At 40.9% G+C, this 15,842-nt stretch overlaps 1 protein-coding gene across 30 annotated transcripts in view; it reads right to left on the bottom strand.

Moving 5' to 3' along the window:
* LOC135497971 (arf-GAP with GTPase, ANK repeat and PH domain-containing protein 1-like) overlaps positions 1–15,842 on the bottom strand; it is an 81,111-nt gene that overhangs the window by 20,372 nt on the left and 44,897 nt on the right. For 17 of the 30 annotated variants that reach the window (XM_064788041.1, XM_064788045.1, XM_064788046.1 and 14 more), the window contains exons 4-14: positions 15,548–15,633; positions 15,039–15,180; positions 14,732–14,866; positions 14,221–14,435; positions 13,553–13,741; positions 12,946–13,008; positions 10,637–10,720; positions 6,816–6,917; positions 5,015–5,071; positions 1,806–1,898; positions 663–722 (exon numbers count right to left, since the gene is read on the bottom strand). In XM_064788041.1, the coding sequence (XP_064644111.1) occupies positions 663–722; positions 1,806–1,898; positions 5,015–5,071; positions 6,816–6,917; positions 10,637–10,720; positions 12,946–13,008; positions 13,553–13,741; positions 14,221–14,435; positions 14,732–14,866; positions 15,039–15,180; positions 15,548–15,633 (1,226 nt within the window). The remainder of the gene's footprint in view (positions 1–662; positions 723–1,805; positions 1,899–5,014; positions 5,072–6,815; positions 6,918–10,636; positions 10,721–12,945; positions 13,009–13,552; positions 13,742–14,220; positions 14,436–14,731; positions 14,867–15,038; positions 15,181–15,547; positions 15,634–15,842) is intronic. The other 13 variants (XM_064788053.1, XM_064788072.1, XM_064788047.1 and 10 more) reach the window with 12 other exon arrangements.

Here is a 15,842-nt window from a genome sequence, read left to right as displayed (position 1 = left end):
CTTCTTCTGCACAAGTTTTTATTGAAGTATTTACTGCCTACCAATGTGGCTGGGCACCAATATGGGCTGTCCCCGTAGCCCAAGTTACTACATATTCAGCCAAGGAGTAGCCCATCACAAACTACTTCATACAATTGATATCGTTATTGACCAATAGCCATTTTAGCAGTCACACATCTGGGATCAACTTAGCATGCCTCAAACCACGGTGGTGTCTCGAACTAATATACTGGCTCCAGGCCACAGCAGACTCTCTGCAATCCTACACACCTGGTGAAATTGAGGGGCGAAGGTACTTGACCCGTTGACCCCTAGAAAATTCTTTTGATAAAAGATTCCAGTGAATCTATCGAGGCACGTAACCAGCCGATATATCAATTTGAACACCACTGTGCAAATTATAGACTTGTACACTGTAAACCCTTTGTTTTTGCGAGCCTAATATTTTGGTTATTCCAGTTATTTCTCAAGGAATCCACGTAACCTTTAAAAGTGGTCCAAATCATCAATCTAATGGTGCTGTTACTGGTACTAGACAAGACAAGGAATCAATGGAATCAAATTAGGTTGGCAGAAATACTAGGGTTTACAGTATAGCCTCATATAAGTGAATACTACAGCAGTGCCTTGTAACAAAGAGTCACACTAAACTCTCGTGGTACCTTATCTTGGTGGGTTTTACCGTCGACAGAAACCTGGGCATCTAAACCGGGTCGCGGAAACTGAAATGAACCAAGCGCTATTACGTGTGGGGGGAGGGGGGTTTGGGGTATAAGGGACGGCTCCGTGGAAGGGGTTCTAATGAAAATATCAAGAAATGGAATGACGTGAGGATATTGAATAAGTGATTTGATTTGACTTTTTAGTTACTTTCCCTGATTTTACAAAACAAAACTGCCAGAAGGTCAAACAAGAACAAGATACTTCAACAACTTTCAAATCCAAGGTGCAAGTTATATCGATTGTCGGTGTTCAATTTACAATCGACTTTAAATATAAAATTCTACCAAAATACATTTTTAGAAAAGTGTACGACAGCCGAAATGGATCCAAAAATGAAAAGGGGGAAAGTGTACACACAACACTATTTTCAGCCAAAATCAAAATGTTCGAGATCAGAACAGGAGAACTAAATCAATCAAAAATATACGAAAGGTTCCAGATTTGGAGAGGATTCTAATGACAGAGAGGAGAATAACCACATTTTTCAACAGACCTGACGAAATCTCAATTAACCTTGAAGCCAATCCAAAAGAGAAGGAGGAATGTGTACACACATCCAGAAGGGTTGAAGGGAGGCTGTACACTTTTGCACAAACCAACTCAAAATACCACTTTGAGAGTGCCGAGTAAATTTACATGGCTCTTCTTTTCCACAGTGTATTTACAATCTTGGAGGAAACAGGGCTAACTTTCCTGATAATAAGGGCTGGGGTGGTAAGTTTTTATAGATTGGAGTACTTTGGTACACAGAGTCTGCAGAGCTTTCAACCTAGAAATATGATTTACAACCCATCAATAAAGCCTGAGCTCAAGGAATGGGAGAAGAAAAAAAAAACGTTTCAAAACTGACTTTCAGTTTTACCCTGGGATATTGGTCGAAGATTTCGTGCACGCGACACAAGGCACAACTGCAGGAGAAGAGAAAATCACTACTACAGGAAATATCGCGACGTAAAAAGGAGGAAAATCAGAAAAAGACACGTAAAAATGGCGGAAAAGTGAAAACGAGACGTTGAACATTACGTTGCAAGGTTGATTTCATGCGTATGACACCGGGACGAGGTTGCATGTGTAGTACTCACTGTAAAGAGATTAGACCGCCGTCGGTTTTTTCGGCTTTGCGTCGGCGTACTACTGGGCGTGGGTAGGTCCTTGCCCTCCGAAGGCTGTTTGTCCTGTCCGGAAAAAAAGACACGCATTAGGAATTAGTGACATGGAAAGCAGTAAGCAGCGGTCGGGGTTCCGCCTACAGGACTGAAGGTTGTTGGTTTTCCGGCCAAATAGGAACACTTGTCAAAATGATGCGCCACGTGGCATGTTTACAAAATCGTAGTTTCTCTTGGAAATCAATCTGGTAACTGAAAAGTGATAAGTTCTCAAAACCTCGGAGGTAGGAACTTATATCTGGGGTATCCGTGGATATGGAATTTACAGAAATCTTCGCTGTTATAGAGAAATATTGTTGACCACGCCTTCAGTCCTTAAATCGAAGCAAAGCAAAAGCCTAAAAATTTAGTTAAATGAGTATCCGTTTCCAAAGCGTTCCTTCTGCAAAATCGAAAAGTCCTTCAATCAATGAAATTATCCAGGCAACACTTCAAACTCCCGTCCAGGGTATCATATTTCCTTTTCCATACACCCCCTGAAGCTGCTGGGGAAATCTATACTACATCAAGAGTTCTAAAACTCGTCTTCATGTTCAGGACACTATGTTTAATTAGGCTGACCTCCAGTATTGATAGGCAAATCATCGAAATGAGAAGACTAGGCGAAAGACAACTTATCACAACTCTTGAAATCTAATCAAGATCGAAAACTTAAAGATGAATTGGACACTGAATCAACAACACTGCAATGAAAAACAAGACAAAAACTGCAGTGAAAGATCCGATAAATAAAACTAATTTCCTACAAAAGTTTTAAAACCGTAACAGACAAATTTTGACAGACCTGTAATCACACATACATTGAAATAAATGCTTTTCAAAAGTACAAATTCGAAGAAACTGAAGAAATGCCTGATAAAAAATATACAAAATACTTGGGAAAAAAATTGGAAAAATTCTAGGAAAGGTTCAATACATTCTGTTTTTGCATTTTTCGACATTTTATTTGACATGATCTAGAAGAAGCTGGCGACTGATTCACAGGACCACGAATTCTACCACAGTACAAGAATGTCAAGCAAAGGTATAAAGAACGGAGACAAAGACGATATTGAGAGAGAAGATCTTCGCATATGGAGAGAATATACAGATAGAGAACGAAAGTTGTACACCACGTAGAAGTAGTATTTATACAAGACGGTGTTAAGACTAATCTAATTCTGGTATTACAGAATGCCGATGACCAACTTTTGACTTCTCCCTCTCTGTCCCACTGTGTTTTCAAAATCAACATATTCATCAACCCCCTCACCACATTTGAGTGGATCCCTACACCCCACTGGTTACCACTGGAAGACCATTGGTCTCTTTGGCCACCTGCTGCATGCTTCCCACTGGACTCCACTGGCTACCTTGATGTGCAAACTCCAATTCAGACCTTCAGGTCCAGTGATAACCATGGTATGTAAACCCAGTACAGCTTCAGAGGTTCTCAGTATAAACCCAGTGGAGCGTCAGTGGTTATCCATATAAACCCAGTGGTAACAGAGGTGTGACACATTCAAATTACCACTGGTTACCATTGGGTTTGAAGCAATGGCTTCAACTGGTTCCCACTAGATTCCAACTGGAAACACCACTGGCCAGCACAACTGGTAGTCCAGTGGAACACCAACGAGGAAGGTATGCCACTGGTACTCGAACACCAATGAAGAATACATTTTGCATACAGATGGACCTTCCTGAAATCCTGAATAATTCATCGCAAAACTTTACAATACAGAACAATAGACCATTGAGAAGAGAAAGGACTGGAAGCCATTGCCATGAGGTACAAACAGCCGTCAAAGCACGCCATGCGGATAATACCTTGTCTCTTCATAGGTGTCGCCAGGTCCTTTACAAAATCACCTTGATATTTCTAACTTTTTAAAGACCTGTCATTTGATGGTTTACAGGTAATGGACAGATCAAGAGAGATGAGCTTTAAGTCAGCATGCAAATGTCCCTCGATCTGCATAATTTATGCAGTCAGCATGCAAATTAGGTCAATGAAAACAGAAGGTAAAACTTCAGCAAGAGAGACTGAAAATGCAACATAGTGGAAACGTTCAATTCAAATTGTAAAACTAAATGTATGGTCCCTTTCAAGCCAACATATCTTATAGATATTGGTTCATTATTTGCTGGATTGTCGAACCTGGCGACACCTTTTGTGACCCGTCAAACTTACAAGTACTAGGCTCGAGCGAAAATGACCAACTTTGGTGAGAATGTTTGCTATTGGACTATACTCTGGTATATGGAAGTCCCGCAGTGGACCATCGGGCAGACGATCCTATCGGAGGATATAGAAGCCAGCGTCACAAAATGAAAACAATGATGCAAGGGAGGATAACGGCACAAAATCTTAACGACCACTGGCCAGAGATATTTCACAGGGATGGTTTATATGTGGTATGAAACAAGTTAAGATGAAGATGTGAGCAGTTTTGGGTGAGTTCTTTGTTCTTTCAAGAAGGATCACAGAATATGAAGTGCTACTGTGGAACACATGACAAGTTTTTGGCAACTCTCGTCAGATTATTGAGATATATCGGAATGGAACAATATGGACCCACCATACAATCCTGCCTAAGAATTCATGTATGTTGGTTTATTTTCACCAATTATACCAATGGTTCTTTCTCCTCCCTTCCAGTCTGAGAAGAACATCTTCACAAATCACGCCATGCAGCCTAAAATCCATGGGCACATGATATCTTTTAACAAGGATTCTACCAAAGCTTTATAGGAAACATGCTGGCTCAAAAAACCCATTCTCGAAAGTAGAAATTTCCAAAGTGTGGAAAATGAATGTGGAGCGAATTCATGTGCATTTCGTGTGTGTAAACGTTTGATAATTGTAAAAATAAGTAGATGAAAACTTATCCTTCTCGATTCATTTATACACAAAGCGTTTTCCTGGACTTGAAATAAAATTTGTCAGATTCATGAAAAGAAATGATTGGAGGAACGTTGCCTGAAGCAAGTGTACAAGTTTCATTCACAAATTTAAACATGACACAAGATTCTTTCAAACACAGCAAAAATGGTGAATTTTGTAGCAAAATGAAATACGGAAAACTGTACAGAAAACTTCATTCATCAATTTCTCAACGCGAAAATGCATCAGGGGAACTTACTTTGTATGAGCGCTGTGACTGAGGGGTATTACTGGCCGATTCTGTGGATGAGGAGGCCTGTGATGGGATAGCAACAGATGTACAATGATGAGCAAATGAGGGTGACGAGGGGGTGAAACAGGGCATGCGTTTGATTGAAGCTGGGGGAGGGCATCATGCAAGCGGACGTATGATGAGTTACCCAATGGTAGGCAAATTTTATCACCCACTCCTCTGGTGGATAAATATCACGTGAATTCTGATTTTTTAGTTTTTGTTTCTAAAACGAAGGAATAAAAAGTTGTCGATAAAATTGACCAGAGATGGATAAAGACATCACAAATCCTTACTAAGAACCAGAGGAGCAAATAATTACACAGGAATAATCTCGGAAATGATTGGAGTATTGGTGTGGTCGTTATGACAAAACAAATTTTCAGACACTGCGACATCACTTCCAAGGTTAAAGCAGTGGTGGCAACTGTTTTCATTTATGAGTTCAGCTAAATCGGGAAAAAACCACACAATGATTTCCTCGTATTAAATACGTTTCAATTTTCAAACTCTACGTTTCGCACTTTTTTTTTTTTCTTCATTTATGAGATCAGAACTGTGCAAAATTAGTCCTCAGACTGTAAAGTTAAAGCAGGAAACTGTGATGGGGGGGGGGGGGGGGTGTAACCTAAAGAAAAGAAAAGCGACGTCAAAGAATGCAACCTGAATATATCTTTTGGCTGTTTATACTTTAAAAAACGAATCACATTTTCTTCCAAAGTGTTACTCCCAGTGATTATAATTTCTTATAGCAGCTTCACATGAAATAAATCTGATCTTCACACACTCTCTTCATGACTGAGGACTTGTTAACTTCTAGAGCGGTTTTTCAAATTACCCGCTAGTCCGGGTGGAGAGCAGAAGTATATTGCACCAGCGGGTCGTTTTTTTATCATCAAATTAGTTTTGCTGTAGCAGCAATCAAAGCAGGAAAGCGCTCTAGTTGAATCGGTCCTTTGGAGGGAAGAAATAGCCAGCAAATACATTCAGGTTATTTAACAACCAATGGCAGGGAAGCAAACTGCAAGGGCAAAAGCACAATGGCGAATGGCGATTTTTAAGGGATAATTGTACAAACTGATAAAATGTATTCAAAATCAAATTATCAAAAGTGAATTGAAAGAAACAATTACTCCTCAAAATAAATCTGAAAGTTGAGTCTGAAAGCAATGTGCTCACAAAAAGTGCAAGATGCTTCAAGCGAAATGTGATCGAAACCAAACCAAACCAAACCGAAAAGGTAAACAGCAGATGTACGTTGATGTGCTCTGTGTATTCTAGAACCCCCCTCACCCCATCCCAATCACCAAACCAACTTTTGAGGCCATCTCTTAGAAAACTATTAACAAATACGAAAGGCATGTACATGGCAAGCAATTCAAATGTGGTAAATGCTGTGGCACCAGCATGGCATTAAAAATTGATCAAGACGATAGGAAATTCAGGCAAACTACCACCATAATGAACATCCCCAAAGTCGAGCAACCACACCTCTTTATTTGCATACCTGCCTGGGCACAGCAATAGCAGAGAAAGGGAGCGATGCTCAGGCACTGGTGAATGGGTTTTGTTACTTATCGCTGCGATGAGCAATGAAAATATTGCCTGGCTGTGGATTAAACCAGTCATTATCTCTGTCACACCAAAACCACCAGCAAACTGCTCGACAGTTTTTCCCGCTGACACCAGCGCCCAGGCAAAATTAGCAAAGGCGTATATGCAGATGAGGTTGCAGCATTGTCAAAACAAAAGACCAATCAAAACTTACACTGTAACTTCGATCGCTGTGCCCACGGACCGAGGAATTCTTTTTCCGACTTAAAAGCGGCGTGCCGACTGGCGAGGGCAGTTCCCGCATTTCACTAGCACCCTGGGGGAGGACAACAAAGATATGCAAATAAAACGAAACAACGGAAAAGATGGAAAAAATAAACGAGGGGAAGCGTGTGAGGTCTTGTTGAGTGCCGACACATTTGAGGAGGTTTTCTCTGATTCTGTATATCGTTGTGGAGAAGGACCTAAGGTCCTAGTAAAGGACAGCCTAACGACCAAGGCAGTCTGTCCTTTAAAGGTGCTTTATAGATTCAGAGGTCACACAAAACAGAAGTTGCCAATTCGGGAATCAGATTGACCTCCCCAAGAAAAGGAATCGTCCTTCTGGCAAAAATAACCAAGGTCATTTCAGAAGTGCCAAAGACATAAGCAAAACACGATTTTCACAGATATTTTGATCTTGCAGAACCGTGACACTACTCTAGTTAGTTTCAACACGTTTAAAGCAAACTCCAAAAGATGTCAGCACTCAACTTGCGATACTGCAGTGAACATTAATACGAGACGAAATAAATATGATAAATGGTACGTGATTTTAAAGGAGGGTGACAAAGTTACACTGTACTGAAATAAGCATTGGACGGTGGGTCAGTGAAATATTAAGCCAAAGCTGACCATTTATTTATACTCATGCAAGTCTGTTCACAGATAAATTCCAAATCCACCTCAAAAGACTGGTTCACATACAATTTCACATTTTAATTTTTACAACATGTTTGTTACTGACTAACGATTAAAATATTTTTATAAAGATTAACCCGTAAGGCTAATTTGGAATTTATCTGCATCTTCATGTCATGCTAGGATGAAAATGACATAACGCATGCAAGGGGGGCTTTTTTTTCTCGATGTTCAGATTCATGTCTGCGGTCTATTAAGTAATAATGATCGACTCTTTTCAAACTAATCAGAAATAAACTAACACCAGGGAAAATTTATCAATTTATCAAAATTCAACTATATCTCATCTCATCATAATCTCATCATGCAAGTATTTTGATGTCTCTCTTCTCAAAAAATAAACTCAATGAAAATATACAGGGTGTTCCAGAAAATTGTCCAAATTATCTTTGGTGTGTTTTTGAAAAATAGGGTGAGGGATGAAGTGATTTATAATCTCCCCTTCCGACTTGGATGTTCTTAATTCAACTATGTCTGGGACGTTTTTTCTGGGACACCCTGTATTTATTAGACAAATAACATAACGCAATATATCAAGGTTTACACATGATGAAGTAAAGACTTAACAAACAGACTGTAAATTAGTTAACAAGGTTAATAAACTATAAAGAACTATTAAAGGAAGAAGCAAGCAAATTTGCTAACTAAACAAAAGGATGAAGGAGTAGATGAAGCCTTGGATGGAATACAAAACCTGGTGTCAGCAAAAGCAATTTTCTCGAAGAAAAAAAACCAAACTGCCACCCTGAGCGTGAGAGGTATCTTAGGTGGCCGAGAAGACAGGCCAGGGACCTTGAAAATTCAAAGCTTTTCTCAGAGGATGCCTCAGCCTGAAGCTATTTTCATTGCAGGCGTACATGTTTAGGACTTTGTGTCAAATCCAAAATGGCCGCCAAAAAGTCCCAAGATGGCCACCGATATAAGGGCAACCAATGGCGTATATTCTATTCGATGAAAAGAAAATTCAACTGAGATGCTATTTATTGACTGAAAGGATTAGAACCAGTGTTGGAATATCACAAAAGTAAACTACAGCCAGTGTTCGTGTCGGAATTTGGTTGAAATATGCAACAGCAATGAATGTTGTCTGTGACGATGTACGGCTCGGATCCACAAGAAGGGTGTTTTCTCTGACAGGGACTGATGTCTAATATGTGTGTTGAACCTGAAACTGGAAACTTTGCGTCTGATGTGTCAGTACATGATGTGTCAGGTATGAATGACGTAGTGTGTATCGAATCTGCTAGGAGGCGCAGTGAGTCATGTACCTTCTCGGGGCTCCAACAGAGGTACACGTGTAAGATGACTGTGAAAGCAAACACGTCATACGAGATCCATTCTATTGCGCTTGCCTTCTGACATTATCCGTTGGCTCTGTTAGCTGACTCTGTTAGCTATTGCTAGCTCGACATCATTCACGTCGCCAGCAGTTAGCGTCATTGTTACAAAGTTTGCAAGGGCCGTGGAAAGGTACGCGTCTCACTGCGCCATCTACAGGAATCTATCAAAAGTCCACCTCCTCGTGGGATGAAAATGCGGCATTGGCATATGTATGCAAGCGTCATTGGCAATCATAAGGAATGTATGGATGACTCTGTGTGTGGACAAATTGGTAAGAAAGCTGAGCATGGAAATCGACAAAACTTTCATCCTATAGAAAAGAAGAGAACAGGAGATAGATAGGAATTATATGTCTTCTGCTACTGTAAACCACAAAACTTTGGCGCCACTGAATCGAGATTATTCGAAAGTAAAAGGGCTGCGAAAATGTTTCGTTACAGTATTGAAAGGAAAGGAATGTTCTGAGATTGAGAGCTGGAGTGAAAGACAGAGGTATGATTACAGATGTCTCCACTGGGCAGTTTTGCTGGGTCGGAAAATATCTTGTGGAGCATTGGTCGTGTTTTGTCTAGGAGGCCAGCCAGTAATCTTCACCAGCGAGCATGGCTCATGAAGATTGCTGCAAGAACCAATGCTATAGGGTCTGATTTTTGTCAGAATGGCAAATATTGCAAAAGAGATAACCGTAGAAAGATTTTTATGATGGCCCAACCCAACAAAAGTGCCGTGGAGAACACTAACAGATGACTATAGTATGTTAATCTCGGGTTAGTCTTACTTGCAAGATGCAACATGTGATTTCGTACAGACATTGGTAATTAAACAGCAAAAACTGGAGGATTTATTTGGCCATTTAAATTTGGCAATCATTTATCCATGCATACCAATTTGCAATATCAGAATTCTTTACACTCTACAGTTTCCAACAGAATTTGATCTTGTCATATGATTTTGGACTGAATTGTTAAATGATGACAAACTGATTCTAAATTGGTGGACAAATTGAGTCTAAATTAGCAGGGTTTGTGATACAAATTTTGACAATTTGGGAACTTTTTTGTTGTTGAGGATAGCCATGCAAGCATCCACATGCAGGAAGGCAAGATTTGAATCATTTCAGTTATGTTCTTCTGTTGTTAACAGGACGCTCAATGTCACATAAAACTGGGGGTCAGGTGGAGATTTCGTAAGCAAGGAAGGGATATGGGTTTCAACCAAAGCCCCTGCCCCCACACAATCCCACAACCATGATGATTTGAGACGTTTGTTAGTATCTCATAGTCTATGCATCTTTAGAGTCTGATAAAGATCGTTATTCTGTAGAAACTTCTTCTTTTCTAGTCTTAAGTTGAATCAAGGGGCTATGACATGACATGACATGTATGAATCTTTAAGGGTGCTTTAAGAAGAAGTGGTGAATTCTATGGTTTGTCTAATTTGACAAGTTTAAAGCTAGACAAGACCAGTATCTTGATGTCCATTCAAAACAAACTTCTCCAACTGAGAATTGGGAGGCATTGAAGAAATAGTTTTTTTGTGTTAATGGGTGTCCGAGAATCCACACAACTGACAAAATGGGATCAAAGCATTTTTCTGGGACAGCCCATAGATTATCAAAAACAAAACTAAAATGAGATTGGAGACCAAAAGCGGGTTACGTTTCAAGTTAGTTTCCTAAACCGCACCAACATGTTATTAATGAAGCTGTTAAAAACAACTCTGTAACAATCTTACATTAAACGAGTTCGATTTCTGCAAATGCTGTGGTTTTTTGTTCCGTCTCGGAGGTAAGGGGGTTAACGAGGGATTGCGCAACTCCTGAAAATGAGCACAACATAAAAGGGAAATAAAATAAAAACAGAAATTTGAGGGAATATGAATAAAATATTTCGTTGTGTGACTGTTTATGATGTTTCTGAAAAGGGAAAGTGATTCATGGAGGGTGGAGTTAGTCTGAGCATCTTTAGTTTGAGTAAAGCATGGGATGACCAGGAGCGCTATTCATGCAAATATGACAATCCCTCTCCCAATGGTCATTCAGAAACACGGCATTTAGTATCTACTGCCTCAAAGAGTGGCATTACTTGGCACATGGTCCAAAAGGTGGTATTACTTGGTACACAGCCCAAAAGTTGGCATTACTTTGTACACAGTCCAAAAGGTAGCATAACCTGGTAGACAGTCCAAAAGGTGGTATTACTTGGTACACAGTCCAAAAGGTGGTATTACTTGGTACACAGCCCAAAAGTTGGCATTACTTTGAACACAGTCCAAAAGGTGGCATTACTTCGTACACGGTCCAAAAAGTGACATGACTTGGTAAAAAGGTCCTAAACCATCTGTACCAAGGATTTTGCTCACTTCCATCAGTTTGTGGCAACACTGACAACAGTCGAATGATTTCTGAATGACTATGTTTGCGAGAGGGGATGACATGGATATACCTGACAAAAGGCCAAGTCTATTGATGGTACATGTATTGCTGTCAGTTTGCGACACGCTCAGACGTTTTATTTGATTGCCACAAGCAGTTAGGTTCCCGCTATTCACACTTCCGTGCAGGATGTCCATGCAAGTTGAATACATCTTCAGCTGGTGGAACGAGGTGGACAAGACCGGTGTCGGTGAGCAAATTGTAGGCTCATATCAGCTCGAAATACGCCAGTGCCACAAAATCCATAAGGTGCAGACGTCAAATGATTACATTCACAGACAATTGATGCACACAATTTCGATTTGTGGATTGCCAATCTTTTTTGATTTACATGACTTGTTGCTTTTGTCATGTTGAGTAGCAAATGTTTTTACTGTTGGGACAGTTGGGATGAGCATACAGTTTTGGAGTCGAACCCCGCTTGGAAAGTAGCCGATGCGAGCTCACAGACACGATACTGTCAACACCCTGAGTACCATTTTGGTTCCACCAGCGCCGTAGGGAAATTATGAATGATAATGAAAGCGAAATGTATGGGCGAAATTTACAAATACAGGGCAATGTTGACGAAGCCTTTGATATAAGATAATCTTTTAGTACATGTAAGTGAATAATCACAAGAACTGAGAAAATATCACAACATCTACATCTGTCCTTTTTCTTCAAACTTATTGGAGCTGAGGGGGGTGGTGTTCAATCAGGAAGAACCAGTTGTTCCTCTCCTGGTTTTTCCCAAAGGATGCCCCTAACTACAAACTTCAAAGTAAAAGAACAGATTTTCTCAGGAATGTGACCTATTAGTCAAACAAGACTTCCTTTTTGAAAGCCATCCTAATTTGTTCTATCTACACCATGCATTTTATAACTCTAAACAAAGGTGGAACAGATACTGCAAACTGCAAATTTATCTGACTTTTGATTTTTGCGAAATCTGCAAAAATAAAATGCCTGTGAAAATTTGGAGCTCAACAGTATCAGAAAGTTCAAATTTAGCTGAGCTACGAATCTAGAAAGCAACAGAAGTTCTAAAATCGGAGGGGACGGACATCGAGGGGCCTAAAAATCAAAAGAAAGATTCACAAACGAAATCTGCTGCAAAAAAATCTGATATAAGCTACAACCTCCTCAGAAATGTTCAGTAGAGATATTCAACAAGTGATAATTCTGTTTAGATTAAAATTTATCCATTTAAATTTCATTAGATTTAAATCAGATTTAGATTGGCGCAGAACATGTAAATGAGTATTATTGGCCCAGTGATGTTTACTCAGATTGAGGCTTTAAAAAAGTGCCATATTTCGTAGTAAATCTTCGATGGAAGTGTTCGACAAGAAGGACAATGAAGACTGTAATATCATTTTCTCACACATTAGTGCAATTAACACACTTCACTTAGTGGGGTAGCAAGACCAGAAATGGTTGGTGAGCTGTCAAGACAACACAAATATGTTGCTAAAAACAAATACTTCCAAACCGTGGTGATATTTTAAAACGATGATGACACAAACGTCACTAAAACAAGACAAGTGGACATTTCTGAGTCGGTGAAAGAAAACAACAGTAGGAGGCGCTAGATTGAAAACACGAGGATACGAAGTCCGTTGCTGACCTGACTGACTTGGCGGCCGTAGGTCGGCTCCGTGATGGCGTACGCGGGACTCCAGACTATCATCTAGATCAGACGGGGCGAAGAGAAAATTAGTGCTGTGAAGATCACTGACTTGAGGTAAATTTCCTGAAATTTTCCCACACCCACAATTGTTCTGAAAGGTTTTCTTTCTTTCTCATCAGTGTCGAGGCTTCTTGTCTGATATTTATATCATTGTTCATCGTCATTGAATCCATCAAATTTTCAGACGTCAACTCGGGAGATCTATGCCAAAGTGGATTTGAGGAAATTGTGCCAATGTCAATGACAACATCATGAGGTGGAATTTGAAACTCGACTAGAAGTCAAAATGGTGCATGACAGACACATCAAAGTGGTCTACACCAGAGTTAGTTCTACATAGATATCCTACAGAGGCACAGAGAGGCACTTACATGGAAGCCGCCTAGACAGAACCCAGGTGACATGGCAAGCCCCCCCCCCCAAAAGTCTGCCATGTACGACCTGGCCAAGAGATGGCACTTCCAGCACAGATGGCAGGAGAGGAGCTCAATCATTCCGCAACTAATCGGCTATGAAGAGACGAGAGTTGCGTCAACTATCTCACCTGTTGTTGTTGAGCATCTCGTTGGTCGCCCTGCGGCACGGTATACACGTAATGTTCCTGCTGAATCTGTCCGGGCACGCCCTCCACCTTCTCCTTACGTTCCTTGTGCTTCTTGTCGCGATAGTGCTCCTTATAAGGCAATGTCTGACTCTGAAATCCAAACGATGAGGAATTTAGCAACGTCCGACTCTGAAATATTAAAGGGAGACTATAGGCAAGAGCCAGGTGGGCTAAATGTTCACATTCTGACCAATAGGTGTCTTTACTATCTATTAGTGCATCAGTACTATTGTTGTATGTATAAAGAAGCTTTAACTCAAAGCCAACCCGCATCCACTTTCTCTACTGATATCAGTCACCGAGACCATCAAAGGAACTCACAAGCTCCTGCCAATAGTCCATCTGTAACATCTACAAGGAGGGACTCAAAACGGATAAAGGGTAGCAGAATGATGCAGAGGCTTGGGTGCAAGATCGAGGTTCGAGATTAGGATCAAGGTTAGCCAAAGGATTGAGGTCTGGGTACAGGATCAACCTCTGGAGACTGGGACCGTGACTTTTGGATTTGTTGCTCATTGCCTGGATGTAGAACCTCATTCTGGGGCAACAGAATTAAGCTACGAAAGGTTCAAAATAGGCGTCAACGACATAATCGAACGGGACATTACCTGACTTACTTGTATATTATGACTACTGTTACTGGGCGTTGCCGTTGGCAGATTACCCGAACCCGACGTCGACTGTCCACTGGAACTGTCGTAACTTTTGTTCGTGGCCGTCTGCGTCAAGTAGCCACGCGGTATTGAATGATTTGGTGTACTTGGCCGGGAATTGTTCGGTGTCAAAGACTGGTTGATCCGAGATTGCACAATTTTCTGACAGGCTGAAGAAAGAAAACGAAATACGGTTCACATTCTAAAACACCTTGGTTACAATGAACCATAACATACTGTGTATAATGCACTAAGTGCCTACTGTGCCTCGCTTTGACGTTGCAGGTGGAGTTGTAATTTCGCCACTAAAAGATTACAGCCACCTGTTTCGGCCCACATTTTAGCTTCACACTTGCCGTGTTTGGCGAGACAATCAATACCTCCAGCTCGATGTCAATTTCTTCATTCTAAAACACCTTCACTGCAACAATGTCGAGTTACGAGTGTTGAAAGTTTTCATACGTACCGTCTTGAAACACTCGTTCAACGTTTAGCCCGTAGGTGGCGCATGTTTCATAATATGAGCACCGTTTTAAATCACTGGCAAGCTTTCTCGCTCGCATGTCGTCTATCACGCGGGGGTTGCTTTCGGATATGGCATCTGAAATTCGAAAAATCGAGATGAATCAAGGCGTCACCATCTTTTCGTTAACATTCTATTCAAGTTTTATGCTGTTCAGCACTCTGGAACCCCTGCTCCACGAACCCCAAAGTCCAGAAAATGATCAGGAGGAGTTACAAAGTGCACCGCCACCATCTTGTCTAACACCCACCTTGCGTCCCGACCAATATAAGCGGGATTTCCGTCGTGTTCCTATAGTGCGCCATCTTTGAGAAATAGTTGTAGACAGTGTGGAAACTCATCTCGTTCTCCAGGCTGAACACAAAGATGACGGCGTCGACCCAATGTGTGAACTGAAAAGAATGCACCCAATTAATTTTAACACTTGAGTATCGCACTCCACATTTCGTTTTTCACCCTTGTAGGTGTATGATGATGCGTCTCCCCAGTTCGGCACCGATTCTAAGGTACAACCCCCCCAGCCTAGGGAGTCTGCCTCCTACAGACAGACAAAGAAGCCTACATCTGTCACTTGTAGTTATTACTTGGTTGGAATCAAATGTTTGCCCTTGACTGGCAACATATTTAACAGGAATGTGACAGCGCTTAATCAGGTAAAGTGAGATTTGCCCAATTACAGTAAAATAAGCCCGAATTCAGGAAAGCGGAGACCAGAGTGTGTCCCAAAGTAATCGAGAGGCTCAAATGGGTAGAACTTACCTGTAATTCGGGCGGTCCACCCTCATCTCGTATGAGGAGTAGGTAGCTTTGCCCGTCAATCATTACTTCCTTTTTAAATCGCCCACCTGAAATATCAAACGACCCTAGGATTGAGCGTTGGACACCTAAACCATAACAACACTCTTCACTAGAAAGTTTCATGGTTCCAACCACCCAACAAAAAGACGTCTGCCTATAATTGCGAAACGAGTTTAGGAACCATACACAAACAGACGAGAGGTGACTTAGGGTAAGCCACACCATGTTTATCATTCCAACTGTGGCAACTGCAAAA

Source organism: Lineus longissimus, chromosome 13 (genome assembly GCF_910592395.1).
Source record: "Lineus longissimus chromosome 13, tnLinLong1.2, whole genome shotgun sequence".
In the NCBI taxonomy this organism is placed as follows: Eukaryota; Metazoa; Nemertea; class Pilidiophora; order Heteronemertea; family Lineidae; genus Lineus; species Lineus longissimus.
The sequence above is the reverse complement of the archived record's forward strand: the minus strand, read 5'-3'. Positions and strand labels throughout refer to the sequence as shown.